The 25,000-nt window shown below is 48.4% G+C and overlaps 2 protein-coding genes across 2 annotated transcripts in view; both read left to right on the top strand.

Moving 5' to 3' along the window:
• Positions 1-11,148, top strand: part of kdm3b (lysine (K)-specific demethylase 3B) — a 36,729-nt gene extending 25,581 nt beyond the window's left edge. Inside the window, exons 15-24 of the mRNA XM_080536727.1 lie at positions 253-519; positions 1,166-1,337; positions 2,016-2,106; positions 2,287-2,417; positions 3,470-3,589; positions 4,508-4,531; positions 6,257-6,396; positions 9,529-9,705; positions 9,947-10,081; positions 10,886-11,148. Coding sequence (XP_080392853.1) covers positions 253-519; positions 1,166-1,337; positions 2,016-2,106; positions 2,287-2,417; positions 3,470-3,589; positions 4,508-4,531; positions 6,257-6,396; positions 9,529-9,705; positions 9,947-10,081; positions 10,886-10,963 — 1,335 coding nt within the window. The 3' untranslated portion in view covers positions 10,964-11,148. The remainder of the gene's footprint in view (positions 1-252; positions 520-1,165; positions 1,338-2,015; positions 2,107-2,286; positions 2,418-3,469; positions 3,590-4,507; positions 4,532-6,256; positions 6,397-9,528; positions 9,706-9,946; positions 10,082-10,885) is intronic.
• A 4,843-nt stretch (positions 11,149-15,991) lies between these two features.
• Positions 15,992-25,000, top strand: part of reep2 (receptor accessory protein 2) — a gene marked incomplete at both ends in the record, with an annotated part of 16,870 nt that continues 7,861 nt past the window's right edge. The window contains 2 exons of the mRNA XM_080536370.1: positions 15,992-16,023; positions 22,282-22,354. Of these exons, the coding sequence (XP_080392496.1) occupies positions 15,992-16,023; positions 22,282-22,354 (105 nt within the window). The remainder of the gene's footprint in view (positions 16,024-22,281; positions 22,355-25,000) is intronic.

Here is a 25,000-nt window from a genome sequence, read left to right as displayed (position 1 = left end):
TGCCTCACAAACTCACACACAACTCACGGCCTCACAAACACACAGCATTCTCAGCATGGTAGCTCTAGAAGGTTTATTTTTTGTAAACTGATTACCACACGTAAGCATCTGAGTTTGACAAGACAGACAGATAACAGTCATCCCAGGATGCAACATCAGGAAAGGTGCCTATTCCTTTCCAGAGCATTTCCAGGATGTTCCAGACAGTGTTTAGTCTCTATAAAAACCTAGTTCCTGCCCCCCCCCATCCAGGGAGACAAGCTGAAGGGCATCCTGCCGAACTTCCTGGACCACATCATCGCCTCGGTGGTGGAGACCAAGAAGGCGGAGGGGCGTCGCGCCGGGGAGGCCGGGGGGGAGCTGGGGGGCGGGGGCCGCAGGGACGGGGTGATGGGCCTCAGCGTCCTGGACCCCCACACCTCCCACTCCTGGCTGTGTGACGGACGCCTGCTCTGCCTGCAGGACCCCAGCAACGGAAACAACTGGAAGATCTTCAGAGAGTGCTGGAAACAGGGCCAGGTACTGAACTAACTGTGCTAGTGGAAACAGAACTTACTAGCAACAGATGATAGAGAAGGTCCAACCACTAGTGTTGTTCCGATACCATTTTTTTATCCCGATACCGATACCGATACCTGACCGTGCAGTACTTGCCGATACCGAGTACCGATCCGATACCACGGCGTTTGAAAAAACAAAACAAAAAAACATGTTTTTTGAGCCGCATACTCACCTCGATGTAAAATTATTGCGAACACTTAGTCTGGCACTGCTCAAAACCTTTGTAAAACTCGTAAAGTTTTTGTAAAACTTAAGTAAAAAAAAAAAAAAAAAAAACGTTTTTGTAAAGTACTCGCCGATACCGATACCAGCATTTTTGTGCGTATCGGTGGCCATGCCGATACTAGTATCGGTGTCGGTACAACACTACCAACCACAGTTCAACAACACAAACATATTTGCTGAGGTTGCATCCCTAATGTAAACTGGCAGTGCATTCCACAATTTGGGTGCATAAAATGAGAATGCAGCCTCACCAAAGTTTAATAAAATGATCTCAAAACTACATAAAATACATAGCTTAACTTTCAGTCATTATCCATCATTGGTGATGATGGTGATTGGGATGATGATGATGATGGTGATGTCCCCCCCCCCTCCCCAGCCGGTGCTGGTATCGACCATCCACAAGCACCTGAAGGGTGGGCTGTGGCTCCCCGAGGCCTTCAGCCAGGAGTTTGGGGACCAGGACGTGGACCTGGTCAACTGCCGCAACTGCGCCATCATCTCCGACGTCAAGGTCCGGGACTTCTGGGACGGCTTCCAGGTCATCTCCAGTGAGTGACGGCACTTTATTTTACTTTATTTGTATGGCACGTCTCAAGACAGCAGTCATAAAGTGCTTCACAGTACATTTGGTAGCATACAGCATAAAAGACGGAAAGTAAACAGACAATAACTCATTGTTTTGCTCTGTGTTCCCTCTTTCTCTCTCCTGTCTCCTCTCCTCCCTCCCTCTCTTCTCTCCTCCCTTCTCTCCCTCCCTCTCCCCTTCCCCTCTGCTCCCTCTCTCCCCTCTCCCTCTCCTCTCCCCTCCCCCTCTCCTCCCCTCTCTCTCCTCTCCCCTCTCTCTCCCCTCCCCTCTCCCTCTCCTCTCTCTCCCTCTCTCCCCTTCCCCTCTACTCCCTCTCTCTCCTCTCCCCTCTCTCTCCTCTCCCCTCTCTCTCCTCTCCCCTCTCTCCCCTCTCTCTCCTCTCCCCTCTCTCTCCTCTCCCCTCTCTCTCCCCCCCTCTCTTTCGCCTCTCCCCTCCCCTTTCCCTCTCCTCTTCCCTCTCTCTCCCTCTCTCCCCCCTCTCTCTCCCCTCTCTTTCTCCTCTCCCCTCCCCTTTCCCTCTCCTCTCCCCTCTCTCTCCCTCTCCTCTCCCCTCTCTCTCCCTCTCTCCCCCCTCTCCCTCTCCTCTCTCCCACCCTGTGTGTGTGTGTGTGTGTGTGTGTGTGTGTGTGTGTGTGTCCAGAGCGTCTGAAGGGCAGCGATGGTCAGCCCATGGTCCTGAAGCTGAAGGACTGGCCTCCTGGGGAAGACTTCAGAGACATGATGCCCACGAGGTGAGGGGGTGGTGGAGGGGGTGGAGGGGGCCTGCAAGGGAGGCTGTTCTCAGCTGGGGCACCAGCAGGTCAGACATTTGACTCGTTGTTTTGCTCTGTGTTCCGTCTTTCTCTCTCCCACTCTTCCCCGTTCTCCTCCCCCCTCCCCCCTCCACCTCTCCCCCCCCCCCCCCGCCCCAGGTTTGAGGACCTGATGGACAACCTGCCCCTGCCAGAGTACACCAAGAGAGACGGCCGTCTGAACCTGGCCTCCCGCCTGCCCAACTTCTTTGTGCGTCCGGACCTGGGGCCTAAGATGTACAACGCCTACGGTGAGACCCAGAGAGACCCAGAGAGACCCAGAGAGACCCAGAGAGACCCAGAGAGACCCATAGAGACCCAGAGAGACCCAGAGAGACCCAGAGAGACCCAGAGAGACCCAGAGAGACCCATAGAGACACAGAGAGACTCAGAGAGACTCAGAGAGACACAGAGAGACACAGAGAGACCTAGAGAGAGACAGAGAGACCCAGAGAGACCCAGAGAGACCTAGAGAGACCTAGAGAGACCTAGAGAGACCTAGAGAGAGACAGAGAGACACAGAGAGACCCAGAGAGACCCAGAGAGACCCAGAGAGACCCAGAGAGACCCAGAGAGACCCAGAGAGACCCAGAGAGACACAGAGAGACACAGAGAGACACAGAGAGACACAGAGAGACACAGAGAGACACAGAGAGACACAGAGAGACATAGAGAGACCCAGAGAGACACAGAGAGACCTCTCCTAGACCCAGAGAGACCATCCGTAGACCAGCCTGGGGGGGGGGCCAGTCCCATCAGACGCTCTATTAATTCTCTGTTAATAATAATAATAACCTTTATTTGTATAGCGCTTTTCCTGCAAACGTTGCAGCTCAAAGTGCTTACTCACTGTTAACTCCCAACACTCGTCCTGTCTGAAGTGGTTCATGTGGTATATTCTAACCAAGCAACAATACTTTGATCGGCTAAGAAATGATCCCTCTCTTGCCCCCGCTCACCCTTGTCACTTTTCTCCCTCACTCTATCCCTCTCTCTGTCTCTCTCTCTATCCCTCTCTCTGTCTCTCTCTCTATCCCTCTCTCTGTCTCTCTCTCTATCCCTCTCTCTGTCTCTCTCTCTATCCCCCTCTCTGTCTCTCACTCACTCCGTTCCCATTTCTCTCTCTCTCACTCACTCTATCCCTCTCTCTCTCTCTCTCTGTCTCACTCACTCTCTCTATCCCTCTCTCTCTCTCTCTGTCTCACTCACTCTATCCCTCTCTCTCTCTCTCTCTGTCTCTCTCACTCACTCTGTTCCCCTTTCTCTCTCTCTCTCTCTCTCTCTCTCTCTCTCCCCCCCCCAGGCCTGACGTCTACAGAGGACAGGAAGGTAGGCACCACCAACCTGCACCTGGACGTGTCCGACGCCGTCAACGTCATGGTGTACGTAGGCATCCCCCAGGGGGAGGGGGACCACGAGCAGGGTGAGACACACACACACACACACACACACACACACACACACATGGGGGGGTAGTGGTGGTCTAGTGGATAGTGAGTTGGACTTGGGATCGGAAGGTTGTGAGTTCAAATCCCGCCTGAAGCCACACCACTACTAGTGTGCCCTTGGGTAAGGCACTTAGCCCTCAGTTACTCCAGGGGGAATGTCCCTGTAATTCGTAATTGTAAGTCGCTTTGGATAAAAGCGTCTGCTAAATGGCAAAATTAATTAATTACACACACACACAGACAGGCACATACAAGCTCAACACACACACACACACACACACACACACACACACACACACACATACAAGCTCAACACACACACACACACACACGCACACACACAGACACAGACACAGACACACACACACACACACACACACACACAGAGAGAGAGAGAGAGACACACACACATACAAGCTCGACACACACACACACACAAGCTCAACACACACACACAAGCTCAACACTGTCACACATGCACACACACACACACACACACACACCTAGCTTACTCATAGTGGTGCTGACACCTGCCTTTGAGATATTACCACTGATGTATAACTAAATAAAAATACTATTCACCCTATAATACTATAATATACGTACTATACTATATGTACGATGTATGATACACTGTTCAAACTAGTCAATACCAGTCAAATGTCAACTGCAGTAGTAGCAGATCCACCAACAAACAAGAGAAACTACAACCTGAAGAGACCCTAGATAGAATGAAGCTGTCTCTCCGTTCATAGCCTGTAGCCCCTCCCTCCAGGGTTTCCCACCCCCCTCCCAGACAGACAAACAGACAGACAGACAGGTAGACAGACAGGGCCCTGAAAGGATCCTTCTATGGGCCTCATGTTGATTGTGGTAAAATTTCTCGTTCACAGAGGCAGAAATCGCGGGGCGTAAAGGTCTGTGGATTTTTTAATTGTATTACCCTCCGTAGCATGCCCTTCTTCTTGACTAACCCACTCCCCACTTTCTGTACACTCCCCCCCCACTCTCCCTCCCCATCCCTCTGTTCTCCTCCCCTCTTTGCGGTTTGGGCCAAAACACTACGGTTTATCCACTAACGAGTCTGGTTGTGTTGTGGTTCTGAAAGGGTCATGACCCCTGTGTGTAGACCTGACCTCCCCATGAACCCAGACGACCCCCAGATGAAGGCCAACTCTGGCACCCTCCTCTCCCCTCATCATGTGCCTTACTATCGCGCCCCAGGTCAAAAGTAGTAGTAGTAGTGCACTGTATGGGAACAAGCTGGCATTGAGACTGTATGAGCATAGGCATAGGATTGCAGGCCTAGATTTATTTCAAATGAGAATATATATAATCTCTACAGAATCACAAGCTCCCATACACACGGAGACTGTTACACGATATATGGAGGACCACCAGATCAAGACCCTGTCATGGTCAGCCCAATCTCCAGACATGAGCCCCTTTGGAAACCTCTGGAATGTAATCAAGAAGAAAATAGAGGTTCACAAGCCATCAAACGACATAAGGTCACCCAACAGCAATGTGACAGACTGGTTGAGAGAGCATGCCAAGACGCAACGAAAGCTGTGGTTGAAAATCAGGGTTATTCCACCAAATATTGATTCCTGAACTCTTCCTAAGTTAAAACATTAGTATTGTGTAAAAATGAATATGAACTTGTTTTCTTAGCATTATTCAAGGTCTGAAAACACTGTGTCTTTTTTGTAATTTTGACCAGTTGTAATTTTTGCTCCAAGTGACAGTATTTGTATTTGGAATGTCTGAGAAATGTTGTCAGTACCGTAGTTTATCGAATAAAACACAAGTTCAAACACATACTTATAAATAGTAAAACCAGAGAAACTGATACAAAAAAAAGTGGTCTCTTTAATTTCCCCCATAGCTGTATGTTCCCTTGGCAGCGTTGTGGATGACTAGCTAGCGGGCTAGTAGCTGGCGGTCTAGTAGCTAGCGGGCTAGTAGCTAGCTAGCTTCCCTCCATCCCTGTCTCGTAGGAGGGGAGGGTGTCGGGTCACTGTGTGCGTGGTGATGTTCTGTGTTCCTAATCTGTCCTTCCTTCATCACTCCCATGAAACTCTATCTAGCCTAGCTTTGGGTGTTTTTCTTTCTACCGGGAAACCGTTTAGGGAATGCAATTTCTCCTGATGGTCCACGTTATTCAATGAGTTGTATTGCTAAATGGTATTGGGGTCTTTGCATGTGAAATGGCTGGCTGTACTTATCCGGAAAGTAGTCAGTTATCGAGCTAGCCGACATCCAGTCCAGAGAGGTGCACTAACTAACTATGGGCCCAAAACCAGGAGTGTGTCCATGCATACTCTGCACTCTACTGGTGTTCATACACTCTACTGGTGTTCATACAAACAAGGGAAGCTTGAATGTAGTCTTGTCCAGCTGTACTGTTAACCCCAACGGTGAATAATGCTCGTGTTGACCCAGCTCTGCTCTCTTTCTTTTTCTCTGTGTGTGTCTGTGTCTGTGTGTGTGTGTGTGTGTGTGTGTGTGTGTGTGTGTGTGTGTCTGTCTGTCTGTCTGTGTCTGTGTCTGTGTCTGTCTGTGTGTCTCTGTCTCTGTGTCTGTGTCTGTGTGTGTGTGTGTGTGTGTGTGTGTGTGTGCGTGTGTGTGTGCTCCCCCAGAGGTGATGATCACCATCGAGGAGGGGGACGTGGATGAGATGACCAAGCGGCGGGTGTACGAGGCCAAGGAGAAGCCCGGGGCGCTGTGGCACATCTACGCTGCCAAGGACGCCGAGAAGATACGAGAACTACTCCGCAAGGTAGGACCCGGCAGAACCTGTCAGAACCCACACTGAGATGGGCTGACCTGGTGACAGTTGACCTGGTGACAGTTGACCTGGTGACAGTTGACCTGGTGACAGTTGGACAGTTGACCAGTTGACAGTTGGACAGTTGACCTGGTGACAGTTGGACAGTTGACCTGGTGACAGTTGGACAGTTGACCTGGTGACAATTGGACAGTTGACAGTTGGACAGTTGACCTGGTGACAGTTGGACAGTTGACCTGGTGACAGTTGGACAGTTGACCTGGTGACAGTTGGACAGTTGACCTGGTGACAGTTGGACAGTTGATCTGGTGACAGTTGGACAGTTGATCTGGTGACAGTTGGACAGTTGACCTGGTGACAGTTGGACAGTTGACCAGTTGACAATTGGACAGTTGACCTGGTGACAGTTGACCAGTTGACAGTTGGACAGTTGACCTGGTGACAGTTGGACAGTTGACCAGTTGACAGTTGGACAGTTGACCTGGTGACAGTTGGACAGTTGACCTGGTGACAGTTGGACAGTTGACCTGATGACAGTTGGACAGTTGACCTGATGACAGTTGGACAGTTGACCTGATGACAGTTGGACAGTTGACCTGATGACAGTTGGACAGTTGACCTGGTGACAGTTGAACAGTTGACCTGGTGACAGTTGGACAGTTGACCTGCTGACAGTTGACAGTTGAATGCATCGTAGCAGGAAGAGTAATCTAGCTCAGGCCAGGGGCCATTGGCAGTTGTCTTGATAGAAGAAGAAAAAATCTTATTTTTATTGTTATAGACTTTAGAGAAACAGTACAAGGGGGGTAGTAGAAGTCTTAGGAAACCCAGTATAGGGGGAAGCAAGTGTCTCAGGAGACACAGAGCTGGGGGGTAGTAGATTCAGGAGTTTCAGGAGGAGCAGTTAAGGTGTAACCTGAAGAGATGGATCTTCAGTCTCCGACGGAAGATGGGTAGTGACTCTGCAGTTCTGACAGCCGTGGGAAGCTCGTTCCACCAGCGGGGAAGTGTATTGAAGAGACGTGACTGGGCAGCCCTGACATCCTGAAGACGTTTCCCTTTGCTTCTCATCGATACCTTTGCTGTCGTAATGTCTATAGTGTAGCTCATCTGGCTCTCTCTCCTGTGTCCTGCTGTCCAGATGCTATTTAAGGAGAAGGGCAGAGAGAAAGACAGACCACATGATCTGTCTAGTGTCTACTATTGCACTCGCAGCTCAGATGACAACCTCAACAGTAGGAACAAAGACGAAAGAGAATGAATTCGTCCCTTAAGTCTATTTAGCAGTGGTGAAGTATTTAAACGAGGAGCTGTTTGCAAGGAGACCAATCAGAATTCAGTTTGACCCCCCAGAGAGCTCGTAGCCACTTGTCCCATCATGGGGAGAGGGCCAACTGACGAAACTGAAGATGTTGGCAGTATTGGAGGTTTACCCCCCTTTTCAACGTCTTTAACTGGCTGTATCCAGACACCGTGCTCACTAGAACAGCCATGGGTGGGGTCATTTGACCCTGTGAGTAAAAAAAAATAGTTTTATCTTTGCACTCTTTCAGAACCCTCCTTTCATGACTTTTCCTAGATATGTGTGTTCTACCACCCAGTATCCTCACATTTTCTAAATCACACCAGGATAAGCTAATATAAACAGGGGTGCACATAACTTTTTGGGGCCAGTGCTCAGAGGAGCACCTAGGGATGCTGCTTGGTGCTCCCCGAGCTCGCGAGTCACGACCCGTCCCACAGGATGGATAAAAAAGGGATACATGGATAACTTATATTAGCAAAATGACATTTATTCATAAATAAAGATGAACGAACAAATGATTGTGTGCAAAACAAAATAAACAAATGCAAAATCAAATGACTGCTCTTTAAGCATGAAAGTCTGTCAGACTCCTTTAAACACAATGAAATCAACTGACATCTCTTTAAGCACTAACTGAATGTCTGTTCTTTAAACACAATGAAATCAACTGACATCTCTTTAAGCACTGCTCTGTTCTGTAAACACTGAAATCAACTTTTCAACAAAAAGTTACAGCCTAAGCATTTATTTATGCTACAAGCTTAATCATCATCATCACTGCTCTCTTGACTGCTGTTAATACTGTCCTCAATTTCAACCATGGTAGAGGATGTTGTAGGCTATCACTTTAAATAGCTCATTATTTTGATTGTGCAACAATGTCTTTTTTTTTTTTTCTAATAGAATTCCCAACCATATTCCCTGGGTCAGGGGTCGAGGTGCGATAATGAAGCTGTAAAACAAACGTCTGAACGTTTGAAAGCTTCAGAGAAAAGAAACGTGAAGTCCCTTGGTGTTGTTTTTCCTTTTAGCGACGAGTCGTTCGGGACTGAATTTTCACGTGTCGGCGAGATAACCGTGCGATACGCGATACGCGGAATGAAAGTACGAGTTACGATACTTTCCGAATGTTTTCGTGAGGGGAGTCGCCGTGGTCGTCGTCGGTCGACTGTTGTGATGAATTACTCGTCGGGCTGAGGGGACGGCAGATAGTTACTTAGTGGGGCTTGCAGTGATGCAGCAGTCAGCAGTTGGATTTTGAGGAAGTAAATTCCTCTCCCAGCGCTTCCAGCTGTTGGTGCGCAAGAGCGCGTTCATGCCGCTGATCTGCCGCGCAGCATGCATTTTGGCGACGCATGCGCACTGGCGCACCAGTTATGTGTACCCCTGAATATAAAGCTATTTTGCAGTTCTGTGTAGGAGTCAGGCTATTTTACAAGACGCACCACCTAGTGGTCTTTGTGTGTAAGTAGCAGCTCTCCATTGTAAAGACTATGGTCATTTGACTGCTCTTATAGTAGGTACAATACTGTTCTAGTGTTAACTGTGTGGGTGTGACAGAGCTCCCCCTCCCCCTGCACGTTGTACTGTCTTGACTGTATGAAAGATGTTTGTTGTTTCCTGTATTTTATTGTGTCTTATGTTCACTGTTTTTAGGGCGACAAATTAGGCTCAAATTAGCTTCAATCTTGCTAAATCTGATGCACCCATCTTGTAGACAATTAATGCATGTGCACACTGTCCTTCTCTAAACTAAACTAAACACCCCTCCTCACCCCCCTCCCCTGCCCCCCCCCCCCCCCCTCTCTCTCTCCCAGGTGGGCGAGGAGCAGGGTCAGGAGAACCCCCCAGACCACGACCCCATCCACGACCAGAGCTGGTACCTGGACCAGGTGCTGCGGAGGCGGCTGTACGAGGAGTACGGCGTGCAGGGCTGGGCCATCGTTCAGTTCCTGGGGGACGCTGTCTTCATCCCCGCTGGGGCCCCTCACCAGGTAGGAGGGAGGGAGGAGGGAGGAGGGGAGGGGGAGGGAGGAGGGGAGGGGGAGGAGGGAGTCAGTGTTGGGTCTTCTCAGAGGACAGGACGTTGGTTTGTTAAACTTTGATGTTCCACCTGCCTTTGTTTTCATGCACACAACCTCCCCCTCTCATTATCTCTCTCTCTCTCTCTCTGTCTCTCTCTCTCTCACACTCCCTCACTTTCACACATTCTCCCGCCCTCCCCTGTTCCTCCAGGTCCATAACCTGTACAGCTGTATCAAGGTGGCAGAGGACTTTGTGTCTCCGGAGCACGTGAAGCACTGCTTCAGACTGACCCAGGAGTTCAGACACCTCTCCACCACACACTCCAACCACGAGGACAAGCTGCAGGTAGGCCTGGACACACCCCTCCTCTTCCTCTTCCTCCTCCTCCTCCTCCCCTCCTCCTCCTCATTCTCCTCCTCCTCTTCCTCCTCTTCCTCCTCCTCCTCCCCCTCCTCTGCCTCCTCATCCTCCCCCTCCTCCTCCTCCCCCCCTCCTCCTCATCCCCCTCCTCCTCTTCTCCTCCTCATCCCCCTCCTCCTCTTCTCCTCCTCTTCCCCCTCCTCTTCCTCCTCTTCCTCCTCCTCCTCATCCCCCTCCTCCTCTTCCTCCTTCCCCTCCTCCCCCTCCTCCTCATCCTCTTCTCCTCTTCTTCCCCCTCCTCCTCCCCCTCCCCCCCTCTTCTGCTGCTTCCGTCCCTTTTCCTCCTCATTCACAACATATTTCACCTCGCACAAGCAAAATAACTCATCGCTTGTTTTTTGTTCAATAATCGAAGAATCTAAGCTAAAAACCTTCGTGTTTTGCAAGTTACGATTAAACACTAACACTTCCATCCATGTCTTTTCTATTATCTTATTCATTATCTTATGAAATGTTTATCTATATATACGGATAACACTGATATATATATATCTATCTCTCTTCTATCATTTTACTTTTATTATTATTAATTTGTTTACTATTCTCCTCTTGATGTATCTTTTTCATGCTGTATGTAAAGCACTTTGAGTTGCCCCTGTTGTATGAAACACTGAACCATGTAACCATGTGTTTTTCTATGTTTTTCCCTGTGTTTTCCCTGTGTTTTCCCTGTGCCCCCCCCCTGCGTTTTCCCTGTGCCCCCCCCTGCGTTTTCCCTGTCCCCCCCAGGTGAAGAATATCATCTACCACGCCGTGAAGGATGCTGTGGGAACGCTGAGGGCCCACGAGCCCAAGCTAGCACGCTAACCCAAGCTAGCACACTCTTAGTGCCCCTCGATAACCACTGTCCCCAGGCCGCTCTGCTACACGCACACACGCACACACACACACACACACACACGCGCACACACACACACACGCACACACACACAGCACACACTAAGCTGCAGTGATAGAGTATAGGGGAGCAAAGAGGAGGTCTGGGTGTGGAGAAGGGGTCTTATTTGGGGTGGTGTGGGGTAGGGGGTGGGGGTGGGTGTTGGGGTATTGGGGGGGGGTTTAGTTGACGCTTGGACGAAGGAAGAGTACTTCACGGCAGTGACACGACATGCTGAAACGCGTCTAGTTGTTTTTCCAATTGACTTTTTTTGATTAACCCTGTATTTAAGGTCGGTGTGTCCATTCTGTTGTTTTGGTTGTTGTTGTTGTGTGTAAGATGTGAGGTGGATGAGGGGGGGGGGAGAGCTTGAGATGTAAAGCTGACGTGCCTTTGGAGAGAGGAGGGGGGGGGGGGTTCAGCTTCAGTGTAGCATCTGACAAATGTGAGCACCGGGGGCTACCGTCTCTTTTCTTCTTAGCGAGCGTTATTATTTTTCTTCCATAGAAGGAGAGCTTCACCTGTTTTTTTGTAGATGTTTTTCTTTTCTTTTTTTTCTTCGTTCGGAGGAGTTTAAAAAAATGGGATTCCTTCCGCCCTTTGTGGTGGATCTTGGACTTACGAAGCAGTGGAGGGAAATAGACCAAAGTTTTGTATTTTTAGTTGTCTTATTTTCAATTAAAAGCAAGGACTTCTTAAAAGCATGTTCTCTTTTTTTTGGTTTTATACGTCAGAAGGTAGTCAGGAAGGTTAGTTAAGTTTGGCTTTTGAACGCTTGAGTGAGACTGGCTTTTTAGAAAACGTCTCCATCGGTTCGGTCGCCTCTTGTCCCAAGGTTCGAATGAGTTAAACACTTTAAAATGAGTTCGAATGAGTTAAACACTTTAAAATGAGTTCGAATGAGTTAAACACTTTAAAAATGTTGTACAAGGATCACAATTCCAGCTGAACAGAACTACTGGCCATTTAACATTGTATCAATATATATATTGATCTTAGTCTGTTTGATTTTTCAAAATAAAGTTTGCTAAAAATTGTTGTTGATTTGTGTTGTTTCTTTCAAGTAAGCCTTACCAACAATGAGTTAACCACTAACTAAGGTTTGTTCAGTTGTAGAGTCTGATAATAATAATAATAACTTTTATTTGTATAGCACTTTTCCTGCAAACGTTGCAGCTCAAAGTACACCAATCATTATATAATCATAATTTAATTATTTAGTCATTTAAAGGCAATATTAAAAATATGGGTTTTTAGTCTTGACTTGAACATAATGTGCTGAGGTTGCATCCCTAGTGTAAACTGGCAGTGCATTCCACAATCTGGGTGCATAAAATGAGAATGCAGCCTCACCAAATCTCCTCTTTTGTACATGTGGTACACAGAGAAAACCAGCGTCAGAAGACCTGAGAGCTCTTTTGGGCTGATATGCTAGCAATATCTGAAGATGATAATAATGATGTCTGCAGCCATTGATGCTGTCTCCCCACTTGATGTCATGTGCAAACATGTCTTCTGCTGTTCCAGAATCATCTGCCAGAGTCTGAATTAGAAAGTGGAGCACAGAAACAGCCAAGAGGGCAGTCAAACCGAGTCAGCCATGCACTAATATTAATATCCTCACTGCTGAAGTTACTGGGGAAATGGCACACCATTTCATATTCCATCTATGTCTCTAAAGGAAAATCCAGACTTATTTTGATAAATTTCACGAGGTTTAGCAGAAGAAGCCTGGATTTTCCTTTAACGACGTTGATGGAATACCCCCCAGGTGTGATTGCGTCATGCTGTGGTTCATGACCGTCGCAACATGTTCATGAACCACATGTGCTCTGCCTTAACTGTTATCTGAAGAGGAAATGTGATTGGCACACATAGTAGTGTTTGTTTTGTAAATAGGCTTAATATGAAATACACATGGTCAGATGTAACTAGAGTACTGGGCCGTGTTATTGTGGGAATGAATGGCTGAATGAACGTACAGGTTTAGTGCGTCTGACACGCACACATACAGACCTTTGGTCTCCCATGGTAATTATTGTGAAACCACAGACTTCTCCAGACACAGGTCTTGTCTGGGCTAGACACACTGTTAGGGCTTCTCTCTGGGCTAGGGTTAGGGTTACAGTGTTAGGGCTTCTCTCTGGGATAGGGCTAGGGTTACAGTGTTAGGACTTCTCTCTGGGATAGGGCTAGGGTTAGACAGTGTTTACAGGGGTGCAAACTTGTCACCTTTCTGCTAAATTAGCCGTTTTATCTCAAAATAGGTCATCCATGTGAATTGTGTAGATCTGCAAAAAAACATTTTTGGTGTGGGGGGGGGGGGGGGGGTCTAAGTCTCATCCATGTCACATGATGCACAAGCTAGCTAATCTCCCTGTCTGCTAAACTCTGCTGCAGTTGAAATAACGTTTAGCTTCAGGCAGCTAGGTACAGTTCCAGACAGCATAGAGAACACAGTCACGGTAAACTGTTTTAGAAGTAATTCTGCAGGTGTTGAGGTCAGGGCTGCTGCTACTTACACATGCATCATTGTTGGGCTGCAAGGGAATTTTTCCTAGCTACATAGTGTACAGGTTTTTACTTTTGCCTGCTCGCGGCTCTGTCAGTGTTGATTGATTGATTGACTGATTGACTGAACTTTTTCATTGTGTAAAGCGCATTGAGTTGCATCTTGTAAGAAATGCGCTATACAAATAAAATTTGATTTGATTTGATTGTTAGACCACCGTTAGTGCTAGCGATATCTATTTAACACCATTAGTGCTAGCGCTATCCCCCCCTAAGGCAAAAAAAATGTGTCACCTTTTTGGGCCATCACCTGTTTGCACCCCTGCTGTTAGGACTTCTCTCTGGGATAGGGCTAGGGTTACAGTGTTAGGGCTTCTCTCTGGGTTAGGGTTAGACAGTGTTAGGGCTTCTCTCTGGGTTAGGGTTAGACAGTGTTAGGGCTTCTCTCTGGGCTAGGGTTAGACACAGACACAGTTAGGGTTAGACACAGACAGTTACACAGTGTCTCTGTAGGATAGACACACTGTTAGGACTTCTCTCTGTAGGATAGACACACTGTTAGGACTTCTCTCTGTAGGGTAGACACACTGTTAGGACTTCTCTCTGTAGGGTAGACACACTGTTAGGACTTCTCTGTAGGGTAGACACACTGTTAGGGCTTCTCTGTAGGGTAGACACACTGTTAGGACTTCTCTGTAGGGTAGACACACTGTTAGGACTTCTCTCTGGGTTAGACACACTGTTAGGACTTCTCTCTGTAGGGTAGACACACTGTTAGGGCTTCTCTCTGTAGGGTAGACACACTGTTAGGACTTATCTCTGTAGGGTAGACACACTGTTAGGACTTCTCTCTGTAGGGTAGACACACTGTTAGGACTTCTCTCTGGGTTAGACACACTGTTAGGACTTCTCTGTAGGGTAGACACACTGTTAGGACTTCTCTCTGTAGGGTAGACACACTGTTAGGACTTCTCTCTGTAGGGTAGACACACTGTTAGGACTTCTCTCTGTAGGGTAGACACACTGTTAGGACTTCTCTCTGTAGGGTAGACACACTGTTAGGACTTCTCTCTGTAGGGTAGACACACTGTTAGGACTTCTCTCTGTAGGGTAGACACACTGTTAGGACTTCTCTCTGTAGGGTAGACACACTGTTAGGACTTCTCTCTGTAGGGTAGACACACTGTTAGGACTTCTCTGTAGGGTAGACACACTGTTAGGACTTCTCTCTGTAGGGTAGATACACTGTTAGGACTTCTCTGTAGGGTAGACACACTGTTAGGGCTTCTCTGTAGGGTAGACACACTGTTAGGGCTTCTCTCTGTAGGGTAGACACACTGTTAGGACTTCTCTGTAGGGTAGACACACTGTTAGGGCTTCTCTGTAGGGTAGACACACTGTTAGGACTTCTCTCTGTAGGGTAGACACACTGTTAGGGCTTCTCTCTGTAGGATAGACACACTGTTAGGGCTTCTCTCTGTAGGGTAGACACACTGTTAGGACTTCTCTGTAGGATAGACACACTGTTAGGGCTTCTCTCTGTAGGGTAGACACACTGTTAGGGCTTCTCTGTAGGGTAGACACACTGTTAGGGCTTCTCTCTGTAGACACACTGAGTTAGGGCTTCTCTGCGACACTTTAAATGAATGTGCAATAATACTATGTGCAATATGACAACCCTCGTGCACATAAGGTTCAGAGATTGGAAATGTTAGGATATTTATAGCATAGCATAGAGTACAGCACAGTGTTTTATTTGTATAGTATATGGGCGGCCCTGCGCTTTGAAACAGCAGAAGAAGAAAGAATGAATCAGGAGGAACATCAGCGCATCGCAACACCCTGGGGGAGACACACACACACACACACACACACTCCTGGAAACACACACACACTCCTAGAAACACACACACACACACACACTCCTAGAAACACACACACACACACACACACACACACACACTCCTGGAAACACACACACACACACACTCCTATGTATATAGTATAGTGGATAGTGTACATCGCCTTTATTTATGTAAACCAGCTCTTTTACCTTCTTGTTTTTAGTATTTTTTTTCCTAGCACCAGGGGAGCCCCCCCTCACAAATGTCGTTGTTTGGTACCTGTACTATATCAATGACAATAAAGACCATTCATTCATTCATTCATTCATTCTGCACTAGGGTTAGGGTTAGACCCACTGAGTTAGGGCTTCTCTGTAGGGATACAGTGCTCGGTCCCTTTAAGAGGGGAAAAACAGGAGGTTTCAGTCATTCAATGATATTGCAGTAGACAGAGAGACCTCAGCCCAACCGCCAGGACCGTCTGTCTCCCGCTACACCCAGCATCACAACACTGTCCCCCCGGAGGAGGAATGGGGCTTCGCTAGCCTAGTTTACCTAGTTACCTAGTAACCAAGCTCACTGCTACAACCAAGAGTTGAGAAGATGGTGTCGTGGATCATCTCGAGGATAGTCGTGTGAGTAATGTTGATTTGGTGTCTCGGTGCTAATCTGGGACGAGCGTTGAAACGTGCTGGGTTTACGTGTGTGTTTTGACTTGAAAAACGGACGTTTTCTGCCGCTACTAACCGGGCCAAACATCTTGTAATTCAACGTGTTATCTTATCTGTAGTATTCTGGCGGGGTTAACTAACTAGCACCCTTGCTAGCTACCACTGTTATGGCTGCGTTCGTAAATCCGCCCTGAGAGCGCCAGCGTCGTAAAGGGACCGAGTCGTTTGATTGGACAAGAGGCGTTCCGTGAGTGCTGATCGGGTTTCCAGAGCGCGTTTACGAACGCAGCCCATGAGTCAGTTGGATGGAGGTGGGACATCGGGATTAGCGGTGTCACCATCAGACACACCACAGCTCATTTATCTGCTGTTCCTGCGATTTTAACACCATTTTGTGATGGTCGATTATATAACTGTGTTGCTGCTAAACACTAGGATGGTGATCGAGATTAATTATGATGCGTTTTATTTATATATAATCCTGATATATTTCTTCAAGACTACATAATATGCCATATGATATGGCCATGGCCAGTCATAGATAATACATACTGTATCTGTCTCTCTCTCATTCAGAGAAGGAAGACAACATAAACAGTAGGTTAGGGGTGTTTACAATGTGTTGAACGCCTCTGAGTGCTGTCTGTGAAGGGAGATTCAGACAGATGCCTTCTGAGGTGATCTCTGCTCCAGTACTAAGGCCTCGCAGGGCTAAACCACCTGTACCCTGGCCTTGTTAACATCTGTCACCTGTACCCTGGCCTTGTTCACATCTGTCACCTGTACCCTGGCCTTGTCAACATCTGTCACCTGTACCCTGGCCTTGTCTACATCTGTCACCTGTACCCTGGCCTTGTCAACATCTGTCACCTGTACCCTGGCCTTGTCAACATCTGTCACCTGTACCCTGGCCTTGTTATAACATCTGTCACCTGTACCCTGGCCTTGTCCACATCTGTCACCTGTACCCTGGCCTTGTCAACATCTGTCACCTGTACCCTGGCCTTGTCAACATCTGTCACCTGTACCCTGGCCTTGTTATAACATCTGTCACCTGTACCCTGGCCTTGTCAACATCTGTCACCTGTACCCTGGCCTTGTCAACATCTGTCACCTGTACCCTGACCTTGTTAACATCTGTCACCTGTACCCTGGCCTTGTTATAACATCTGTCACCTGTACCCTGGCCTTGTCAACATCTGTCACCTGTACCCTGACCTTGTTAACATCTGTCACCTGTACCCTGGCCTTGTTATAACATCTGTCACCTGTACCCTGGCCTTGTCAACATCTGTCACCTGTACCCTGGCCTTGTCAACATCTGTCACCTGTACCCTGGCCTTGTTATATCATCTGTCACCTGTACCCTGGCCTTGTTAACATCTGTCACCTGTACCCTGGCCTTGTTATAACATCTGTCACCTGTACCCTGACCTTGTTAACATCTGTCACCTGTACCCTGGCCTTGTTATAACATCTGTCACCTGTACCCTGGCCTTGTTCACATCTGTCACCTGTACCCTGGCCTTGTTATAACATCTGTCACCTGTACCCTGGCCTTGTTATAACATCTGTCACCTGTACCCTGGCCTTGTTATAACATCTGTCACCTGTACCCTGGCCTTGTTAACATCTGTCACCTGTACCCTGGCCTTGTCAACATCTGTCACCTGTACCCTGGCCTTGTTATAACATCTGTCACCTGTACCCTGGCCTTGTCAACATCTGTCACCTGTACCCTGACCTTGTTAACATCTGTCACCTGTACCCTGGCCCTGTCAACATCTGTCACCTGTACCCTGGCCTTGTTATAACATCTGTCACCTGTACCCTGGCCCTGTTAACATCTGTCACCTGTACCCTGGCCCTGTTAACGTCTGTCACCTGTACCCTGGCCTTGTTATAACATCTGTCACCTGTACCCTGGCCTTGTTAACATCTGTCACCTGTACCCTGGCCCTGTCAACATCTGTCACCTGTACCCTGGCCTTGTTATAACATCTGTCACCTGTACCCTGGCCTTGTCATAACATCTGTCACCTGTACCCTGGCCCTGTCAACATCTGTCACCTGTACCCTGGCCTTGTCTACATCTGTCACCTGTACCCTGGCCTTGTTATAACATCTGTCACCTGTACCCTGGCCTTGTCAACACCTGTCACCTGTACCCTGGCCTTGTTATAACATCTGTCACCTGTACCCTGGCCTTGTTATAACATCTGTCACCTGTACCCTGGCCTTGTTATAACATCTGTCACCTGTACCCTGGCCTTGTCTACATCTGTCACCTGTACCCTGGCCTTGTCAACATCTGTCACCTGTACCCTGGCCTTGTTAACACCTGTCTCCATCCTCTGTCCAGGTCTTGTAGTCTTGCCGTGTGGCTAGGTCTACCTGGTTTATTAAGTAAATTGTCGTCGTCATCATCATCATAATAATAATAATAATTCATTGTATGAAACAACAAGCAACAGATACCATGAGCACATAGAACACAGAGTTAGCGAGGGGGGAACAAGTAACGCAGCAATGTCCAGGAGGGGAGGGGGGTGGCAGGGTTAGGGTTAGGGGTAGGGGAGGTTGTATGTATGGGAGAACAGGTAGGTTTTGAGGTGGTATTTAAAAGTGAGGAGTGAGGGTGAGTCTCTGAGTGGTTGAGGGAGAGAGTTCCAGAGGCGGGGTGCAGCTCGTGAAAAGGCACAGTCTCCGAAGCTTTTGAGTTTTGAGGGTGGGACAGTGAGGGGAACAGTGGATGAGGATCGGAGGGTACGGGTAGGGCGGTGGGGGAGAAGGAGGTCAGTCAGGTAAGGGGGGGCCAGGCTATGGAGGGCTTTGTATGTGAGGATGATCATGGGTAGCCTTCTTGTTGTCTAAACCTTCATTTTAAAGAGCATGCTATTTTAGGAAACACACAGGTGTAGGATGGTGTTTTATCGTTGGTGTCATTCTCTGAATTGGATTACATAAACGGATCACATCTGAGGCTACGGTCAGTGGCTCTCAAAGAGCCTCTCAGATAATTGCTATGACGATACCAAACAAACAGTGACTCAGTCTGTAAACAACATATTGTTTATCTAAGATGTTTTCCAAACCTTAGGCTAGGCTACGTCATCCTTATGTGCCAGTGGAATGTACATTTACATTTTTGGCATTTAGCAGACGCCTTATTCCAAACCGACTTACAATTGATACATTTGGCTAAGCAAGGGAAAAACCAATCCACCAGTCGTAGCAGGAAGAGTAATCTAGCTCAGGCCCGGGGCCATTGGCAGTTGTCGTGATAGAAGAAAAAATATTATTATTATTATTTATTTAATTTTTTGTAGACTTTGGAGAAACAGTACAAGGGGGGGGCAGTAGAAATCTTAGGAGACACGGTATAGGGGAAAGCAGGTGTCTCAGGAGACGCAGTCCTGGGGGTAGTAGATGTCTCAGGAGGAGCAGTTAAGGTGTAGCCTGAAGAGATGGAGGTCTTCAGTCTCCGACGGAAGATGGGTAGTGACTCTGCAGTTCTGACAGCCGTGGGAAGCTCATTCCACCAGCGGGGAGCCAGTGTAGTGAAGAGACGTGACTGGGCAGCGCGAATTGCCGTGTTGGCGTAGAGGTGGTGGGGCCAGTCGGCCAGCAGAGGTGGAGGAGCGGAGGAGAATGTAGGCCAATGAGCTGTGAAGACCACACATTTTTTCTTACGCTTGAATATTTAAATTGCCGTTGGGTAAAATCCAACTGGATTTGCCTCAGCATGCAGGCAGCGTAGCGTTAGCTCAGCCTAGCGTTAGCTCAGCCTAGTGTACACGTAGGTTAACTCACGGTCCCACCGCCGACGTCCTCTTAATCTCAGTGTTGAGTTACGATCGCTAATCATGGATGAGACGAGGGGAATCTGAGCCTAGCCGGTTCCTGGTATCTGTATGGTGAGCGTCTCCCTGGGGAGCTGAGAGGAGTAGAGGAGTAGGGGAGGAGTAGAGATGTGAGCGGGACACAGAGTGACAGGAAGAGTAGGGATGGGAGTGGGACACAGAGAGACAGGAAGAGTAGGGATGGGAGTGGGACACAGAGAGACAGGAAGAGTAGGGATGGGAGTGGGACACAGAGAGACAGGAAGAGTAGGGATGGGAGTGGGACACAGAGAGACAGGAAGAGTAGGGATGGGAGTGGGACACAGAGAGGAGCTGAGAGGAGGAGTAGAGACGGTAGTTGTGAGTGGGACACAGAGAGACACACAGAGAGACACTCAGAGAGACACTCAGAGAGACACTCAGAGAGACACTCAGAGAGACACTCAGAGAGACACACAGAGAGACACACAGAGAGACACTCAGAGAGACACTCAGAGAGACACTCAGAGAGACACACAGAGAGACACACAGAGAGACACTCAGAGAGACACACAGAGAGACACTCAGAGAGACACACAGAGAGACACTCAGAGAGACACACAGAGAGACACACAGAGAGACACACAGAGAGACACACAGAGAGACACTCAGAGAGACACTCAGAGAGACACTCAGAGAGACAGTCAGAGAGACACTCAGAGAGACACTCAGAGAGACACACAGAGAGACACACAGAGAGACACTCAGAGAGACACACAGAGAGACACACAGAGAGACACTCAGAGAGACACTCAGAGAGACACTCAGAGAGACACACAGAGAGACACACAGAGAGACACACAGAGAGACACTCAGAGAGACACTCAGAGAGACACACAGAGAGACACTCAGAGAGACAGTCAGAGAGACACTCAGAGAGACAGTGGGTGTCTGCTGGGGGAGGTTCAGCGCTCGGCCACGCGGCAACACACACACACACACACAGATTAGGGAAACATATACGGTAGGTATCATTTCGCAGGCATACTTTCATTGTTGTGTAGGCAGACAGGCTAAATGCCCCCTGACCACACACACACACACACTCACACGCACACACACTCGCTCCCCCTGATAGTGAAGGCGTGGTCCACCCAGCGCTGCCCTCACTCAGCATTCAGCTTCCTGTCACATCAGCACTAATCACCACAGCGACAGAGAGCTGTGTGTGTGTGTGTGTGTGCGTGTGCGTGTGCGTGTGCGTGTGCGTGTGTGTGTGTGTGAGAGAGAGAGCATGCTTGTGTGTGTGTGTGTGTGTGTGTGTGTGTGTGTGTGTGTGTGTGTGTGCGCGTGCGCAATCAGCCACAGGCGGGTTCACATATGGTGACCCACCTTTCGGTCCTTTGTATCGTGTTTTATCTACAGGACAGCAGAAATGAGTTTCCAGCACTATTATTGTCGGTCGGTGTGTATCCTGAGCTAGCTATCTCAGGCCTGGCCAGTCCTGTACGCCTGTACGGCCCTTTTGTTCTGAGGCAGGATCATCATAATAAACCTAACTTTCCCATCACAGTCCCCAAGGCTGTCTGGCCTGGTTGGAAGAGAGGCCTGATGTTGAGAGCGTCGCCCCAGTAGAGTGTTCTACTTTCCTGTTTACTGTAGGGGAACAGGAGTTTAGATGAGTCAGTCAGCCCACATTGGAGAGGATAAATATTTAGCTAGAGGGACATATTTGTTCGGCGTTAGCGTAGAGGTGTTAGCATAATTGCCCGGGGGTTTCTAGCTCAAAACAACAAGAGAGAGAGGCGCTGCTGCCTTAAATCAGTGATCTATGCGCGTGTTTGTAGAAGACATGCGAGATTCTCTCAGTCTAAAAATACAGGATTTGATTTGATTTAGCTTAGATTAAAAAAACATAAGTTGTCAGTCGAACGACTTTCGTCAGAGCCCACTGTAGTCATTTGGCTATCTCCCCCTTGCTCAGCCCTTGTACGTGGACTACAGCAAACCTAAGCTCAAGCCACCTTACTACTGTGAACTCTTATCATCACTAGCGGCACCACTAGTGCAACCTGTCCTGTCTTACCTGCACTAATGCCACCTTATCTGGTACTATGCCTATTCTTTGTTGTCTCTTATGTCCTGTACTACTGTGACTTTTACACTTTTATCTTTTATCTCTCATATTTGTGTGTCTTTGTCTGCAATGCAATGTCAGGATGTGAAGCCGAAGAATTTGACTCTGTTACACTTGTGTCATGTGACCTAACAAATAAACCTGAAACTTGAAAACTAGAAACTGGTGTTACCCAGCGGACATGTTGCCCAGGTGACGGTGTTTACCTTTGACCTCTCTGACCTCTGACCCTGCCCTCTCTCCCCCCCTCCCCTCTCCTTCCAGCCTGGCCTTTGGGACGCTCTACCCAGCGTACTCCTCTTACAAGGCCGTCAAGACGAAGAATGTGAAAGAATATGTGAGTAGCGCCTTCCTCTCTCTCTCTCTGTGGTTGCCCTGGCTACCTACAGTCATCTCTCTCTCTCTCTCTCTCTCTCTCTCTCTCTCTCTCTCTCTCTCTCTGTGGTTGCTATGCTACCTACAGTCTCTCTGTGGTTGCCCTGCGTTACCTACAGTCTCTCTGTGGTTGCTATGCTACCTACAGTCTCTGTGTGGTTGCCCTGCGTTACCTACAGTCTCTCTGTGTCTCTCACAGGGTCTAGTGATGTTGTTATTGTTGCAGTTTCATCTCACGCACTACCAGTCAACAGTTTGGACACACTTCCCCATTCAATTGAGTTATATATTCACATCATTGATCAGGGACAAAGTCCATTATCTCCCGCTGGGAAAGGAACACAATACTGCTATTGTATAGATAGATACTGTATTAGTATGACAGACACACACACACACACACACACACACACACACACACATACACACACAGTAGAATAACATGGTACTTACTACTTAACAGCTGTAGTCTCTCCTTCAATATAGAATTAATATGACACAGTCTGTTTTTTACAGCCAGGTATCTCCACCACCCGAGCGTCATGTCCAGGGGGGGTGTACCTGTACATCAAGCCGCCTCACGCTACGGAAACAGGAGATAGGCTCCTGCCCCCTAAGGGCCGTTAGGCTCCAGAACCACCGGTTCTCAAGGCTACTTACTTACTTATCTCAACCACGGGGAGTGAATTGGGATAAAACACAGAAGGACAGAGATAGGACTGGTCTGGTCCAGAATAAACCCAAACATTTACTCCACAGAGCTTCAGACGGTGGATACAGCCTACTCTACACACACTGGTCACATGACAAACAAACACAAGTTAAAATCACATTATACACTCACTAGACACTTTATTAGGAACACACACCTGTACACCTTCTCATTCATTCAGGTGGTGGTGTGGGGAATGTGTTTTTGGCACGCTTTGGGCCTGTTTATACCAATCAATCATGGCTTGAACGCCACAGTCTATTTGAGTATTGTTGCTGACCATGTGCATCCCTTCATAGCCTCAATGTACCCATCTTCTAATGGCCACTACCAGCATGATGATGCACCGTGTCACCATGCAAAAGTCATCTCAAACTGGTATCATCAACAATTCAACATGACAATGAGTTCAGTGTTCTTCAGTGGCCTTCCCAGTCACCGGATCTGAATCCAATAGAACACCTTTGGGATGTGGTCGAACGGGAGATTCACAGCTTGAAAAATCTGCAGGAATTGCGTGATGCAATCATGTCATCATAGACCTGGAACTTGTTGTGGAAAAAATGTCTAGCAGGGGTTAATCAGAGCCCCTGAGTGATTGGAGAGAGCTTGTTATGAACAATAGGAATGTCCAATCTGTTTTTGCCAGAACCAGACGAATTGAGGCTGTTTTGAAAGCAAAGGGATTATGACAGTATTAGTATCGTGTTCCTAATAAACTGTTCGGTGGGTGTATCTGTGTCAGTGTATAAAGCCCAACTGCATAACCTCCCATCTTACCCAACCTCATTACTGACATCCAAGAACATCACTTACCTCACGTTTATTCTCAGAGTTGGTTAACTCTTGAAGTTCCTTGAGTCTGAACCGGGTAAATCTGCTTCTAGTTGTGGTGCACCCCCCCGCACACCTTCCCGCTGGAACAGCCTGCAGAGACATTTTAGAAGAAAACAAATCTTGAGTTCTCTGTGTTTAGTTATGCTGTCATCTTGTGTGTGTGTGTGTATGGTTATAGACTGTGTGTATGTGTATGTGTGTGTGTGTGTGTGTGTGTGTGTGTGTGTGTGTGTGTGTGTGTGTGTGTGTGTGATGTATGGTTGTAGACTGTGTGGATGCAGGGCTCCCTTGTAAAAGAGACCTTGGTGTCATGGGACAAAAAAAGGCTAAATTAATAAATAATTAATTTAAATTAATAAATGATATAAGTGGATGCTCATCCTGAGGGCGCTGAACACCATTTACAGTGGAAGATCAGACGTCCCTGTCTGTGTGTGTCTGTCTCTGCCACGTTTAAACACAGTCAAGCAGCAGGTTTCCATTGTCTCATGGCCGATGAGAGAGCACTGTAACATCATCCCTGAAGACGGACCCCTCCCTGACTACCTCATCCCTACCAGGGAGCCCAGGGATTGGGGAGGGAGGGGGAGATGGGAGGAGGGGGAGGAGGATGGGAGGAGAATGAGGGGGGAGGAAGAGGAGGGGGGGGGCAGGAGGAGGAGGAGGGGGAAGAGGAGGAAGAGGAGGGAGGAGGAGAATGAGGGGGGAGGAAGAGGAAGAGGAGGGGGAGGAAGAGGAAGAGGAGGGGGGGCAGGAGGGGGAGGAGGGGGAAGAGGAGGGAGGAGGATGGGAGGGGGAGGAGAATGAGGGGGGAGGAAGAGGAAGAGGAGGAGGGGGGCAGGAGGAGGAGGAGGGGGAAGGGGAGGAGGATGGGAGGGGGAGGAGAATGAGGGAGGGGAGGCAGGAGGAGGAGGAGGGGGAAGAGGAGGCGGAGGAGGTCACTGTTCTGGCTCTCTGGCCAAGCTTTTCTCTCTGGAGAAATGTCTCCTCTCCGCTGGTTGCTATGGAAACCCCCTGAGAGGGAGGGAGGGAGGGAGGGAGGGAGGGATGTATAGCCTT

Source organism: Nansenia antarctica (genome assembly GCF_963989245.1).
Source record: "Nansenia antarctica genome assembly, chromosome: 7".
NCBI lineage: Eukaryota > Metazoa > Chordata > Actinopteri > Argentiniformes > Microstomatidae > Nansenia > Nansenia antarctica.
This window is presented reverse-complemented; position numbering and strand designations above follow the sequence as displayed.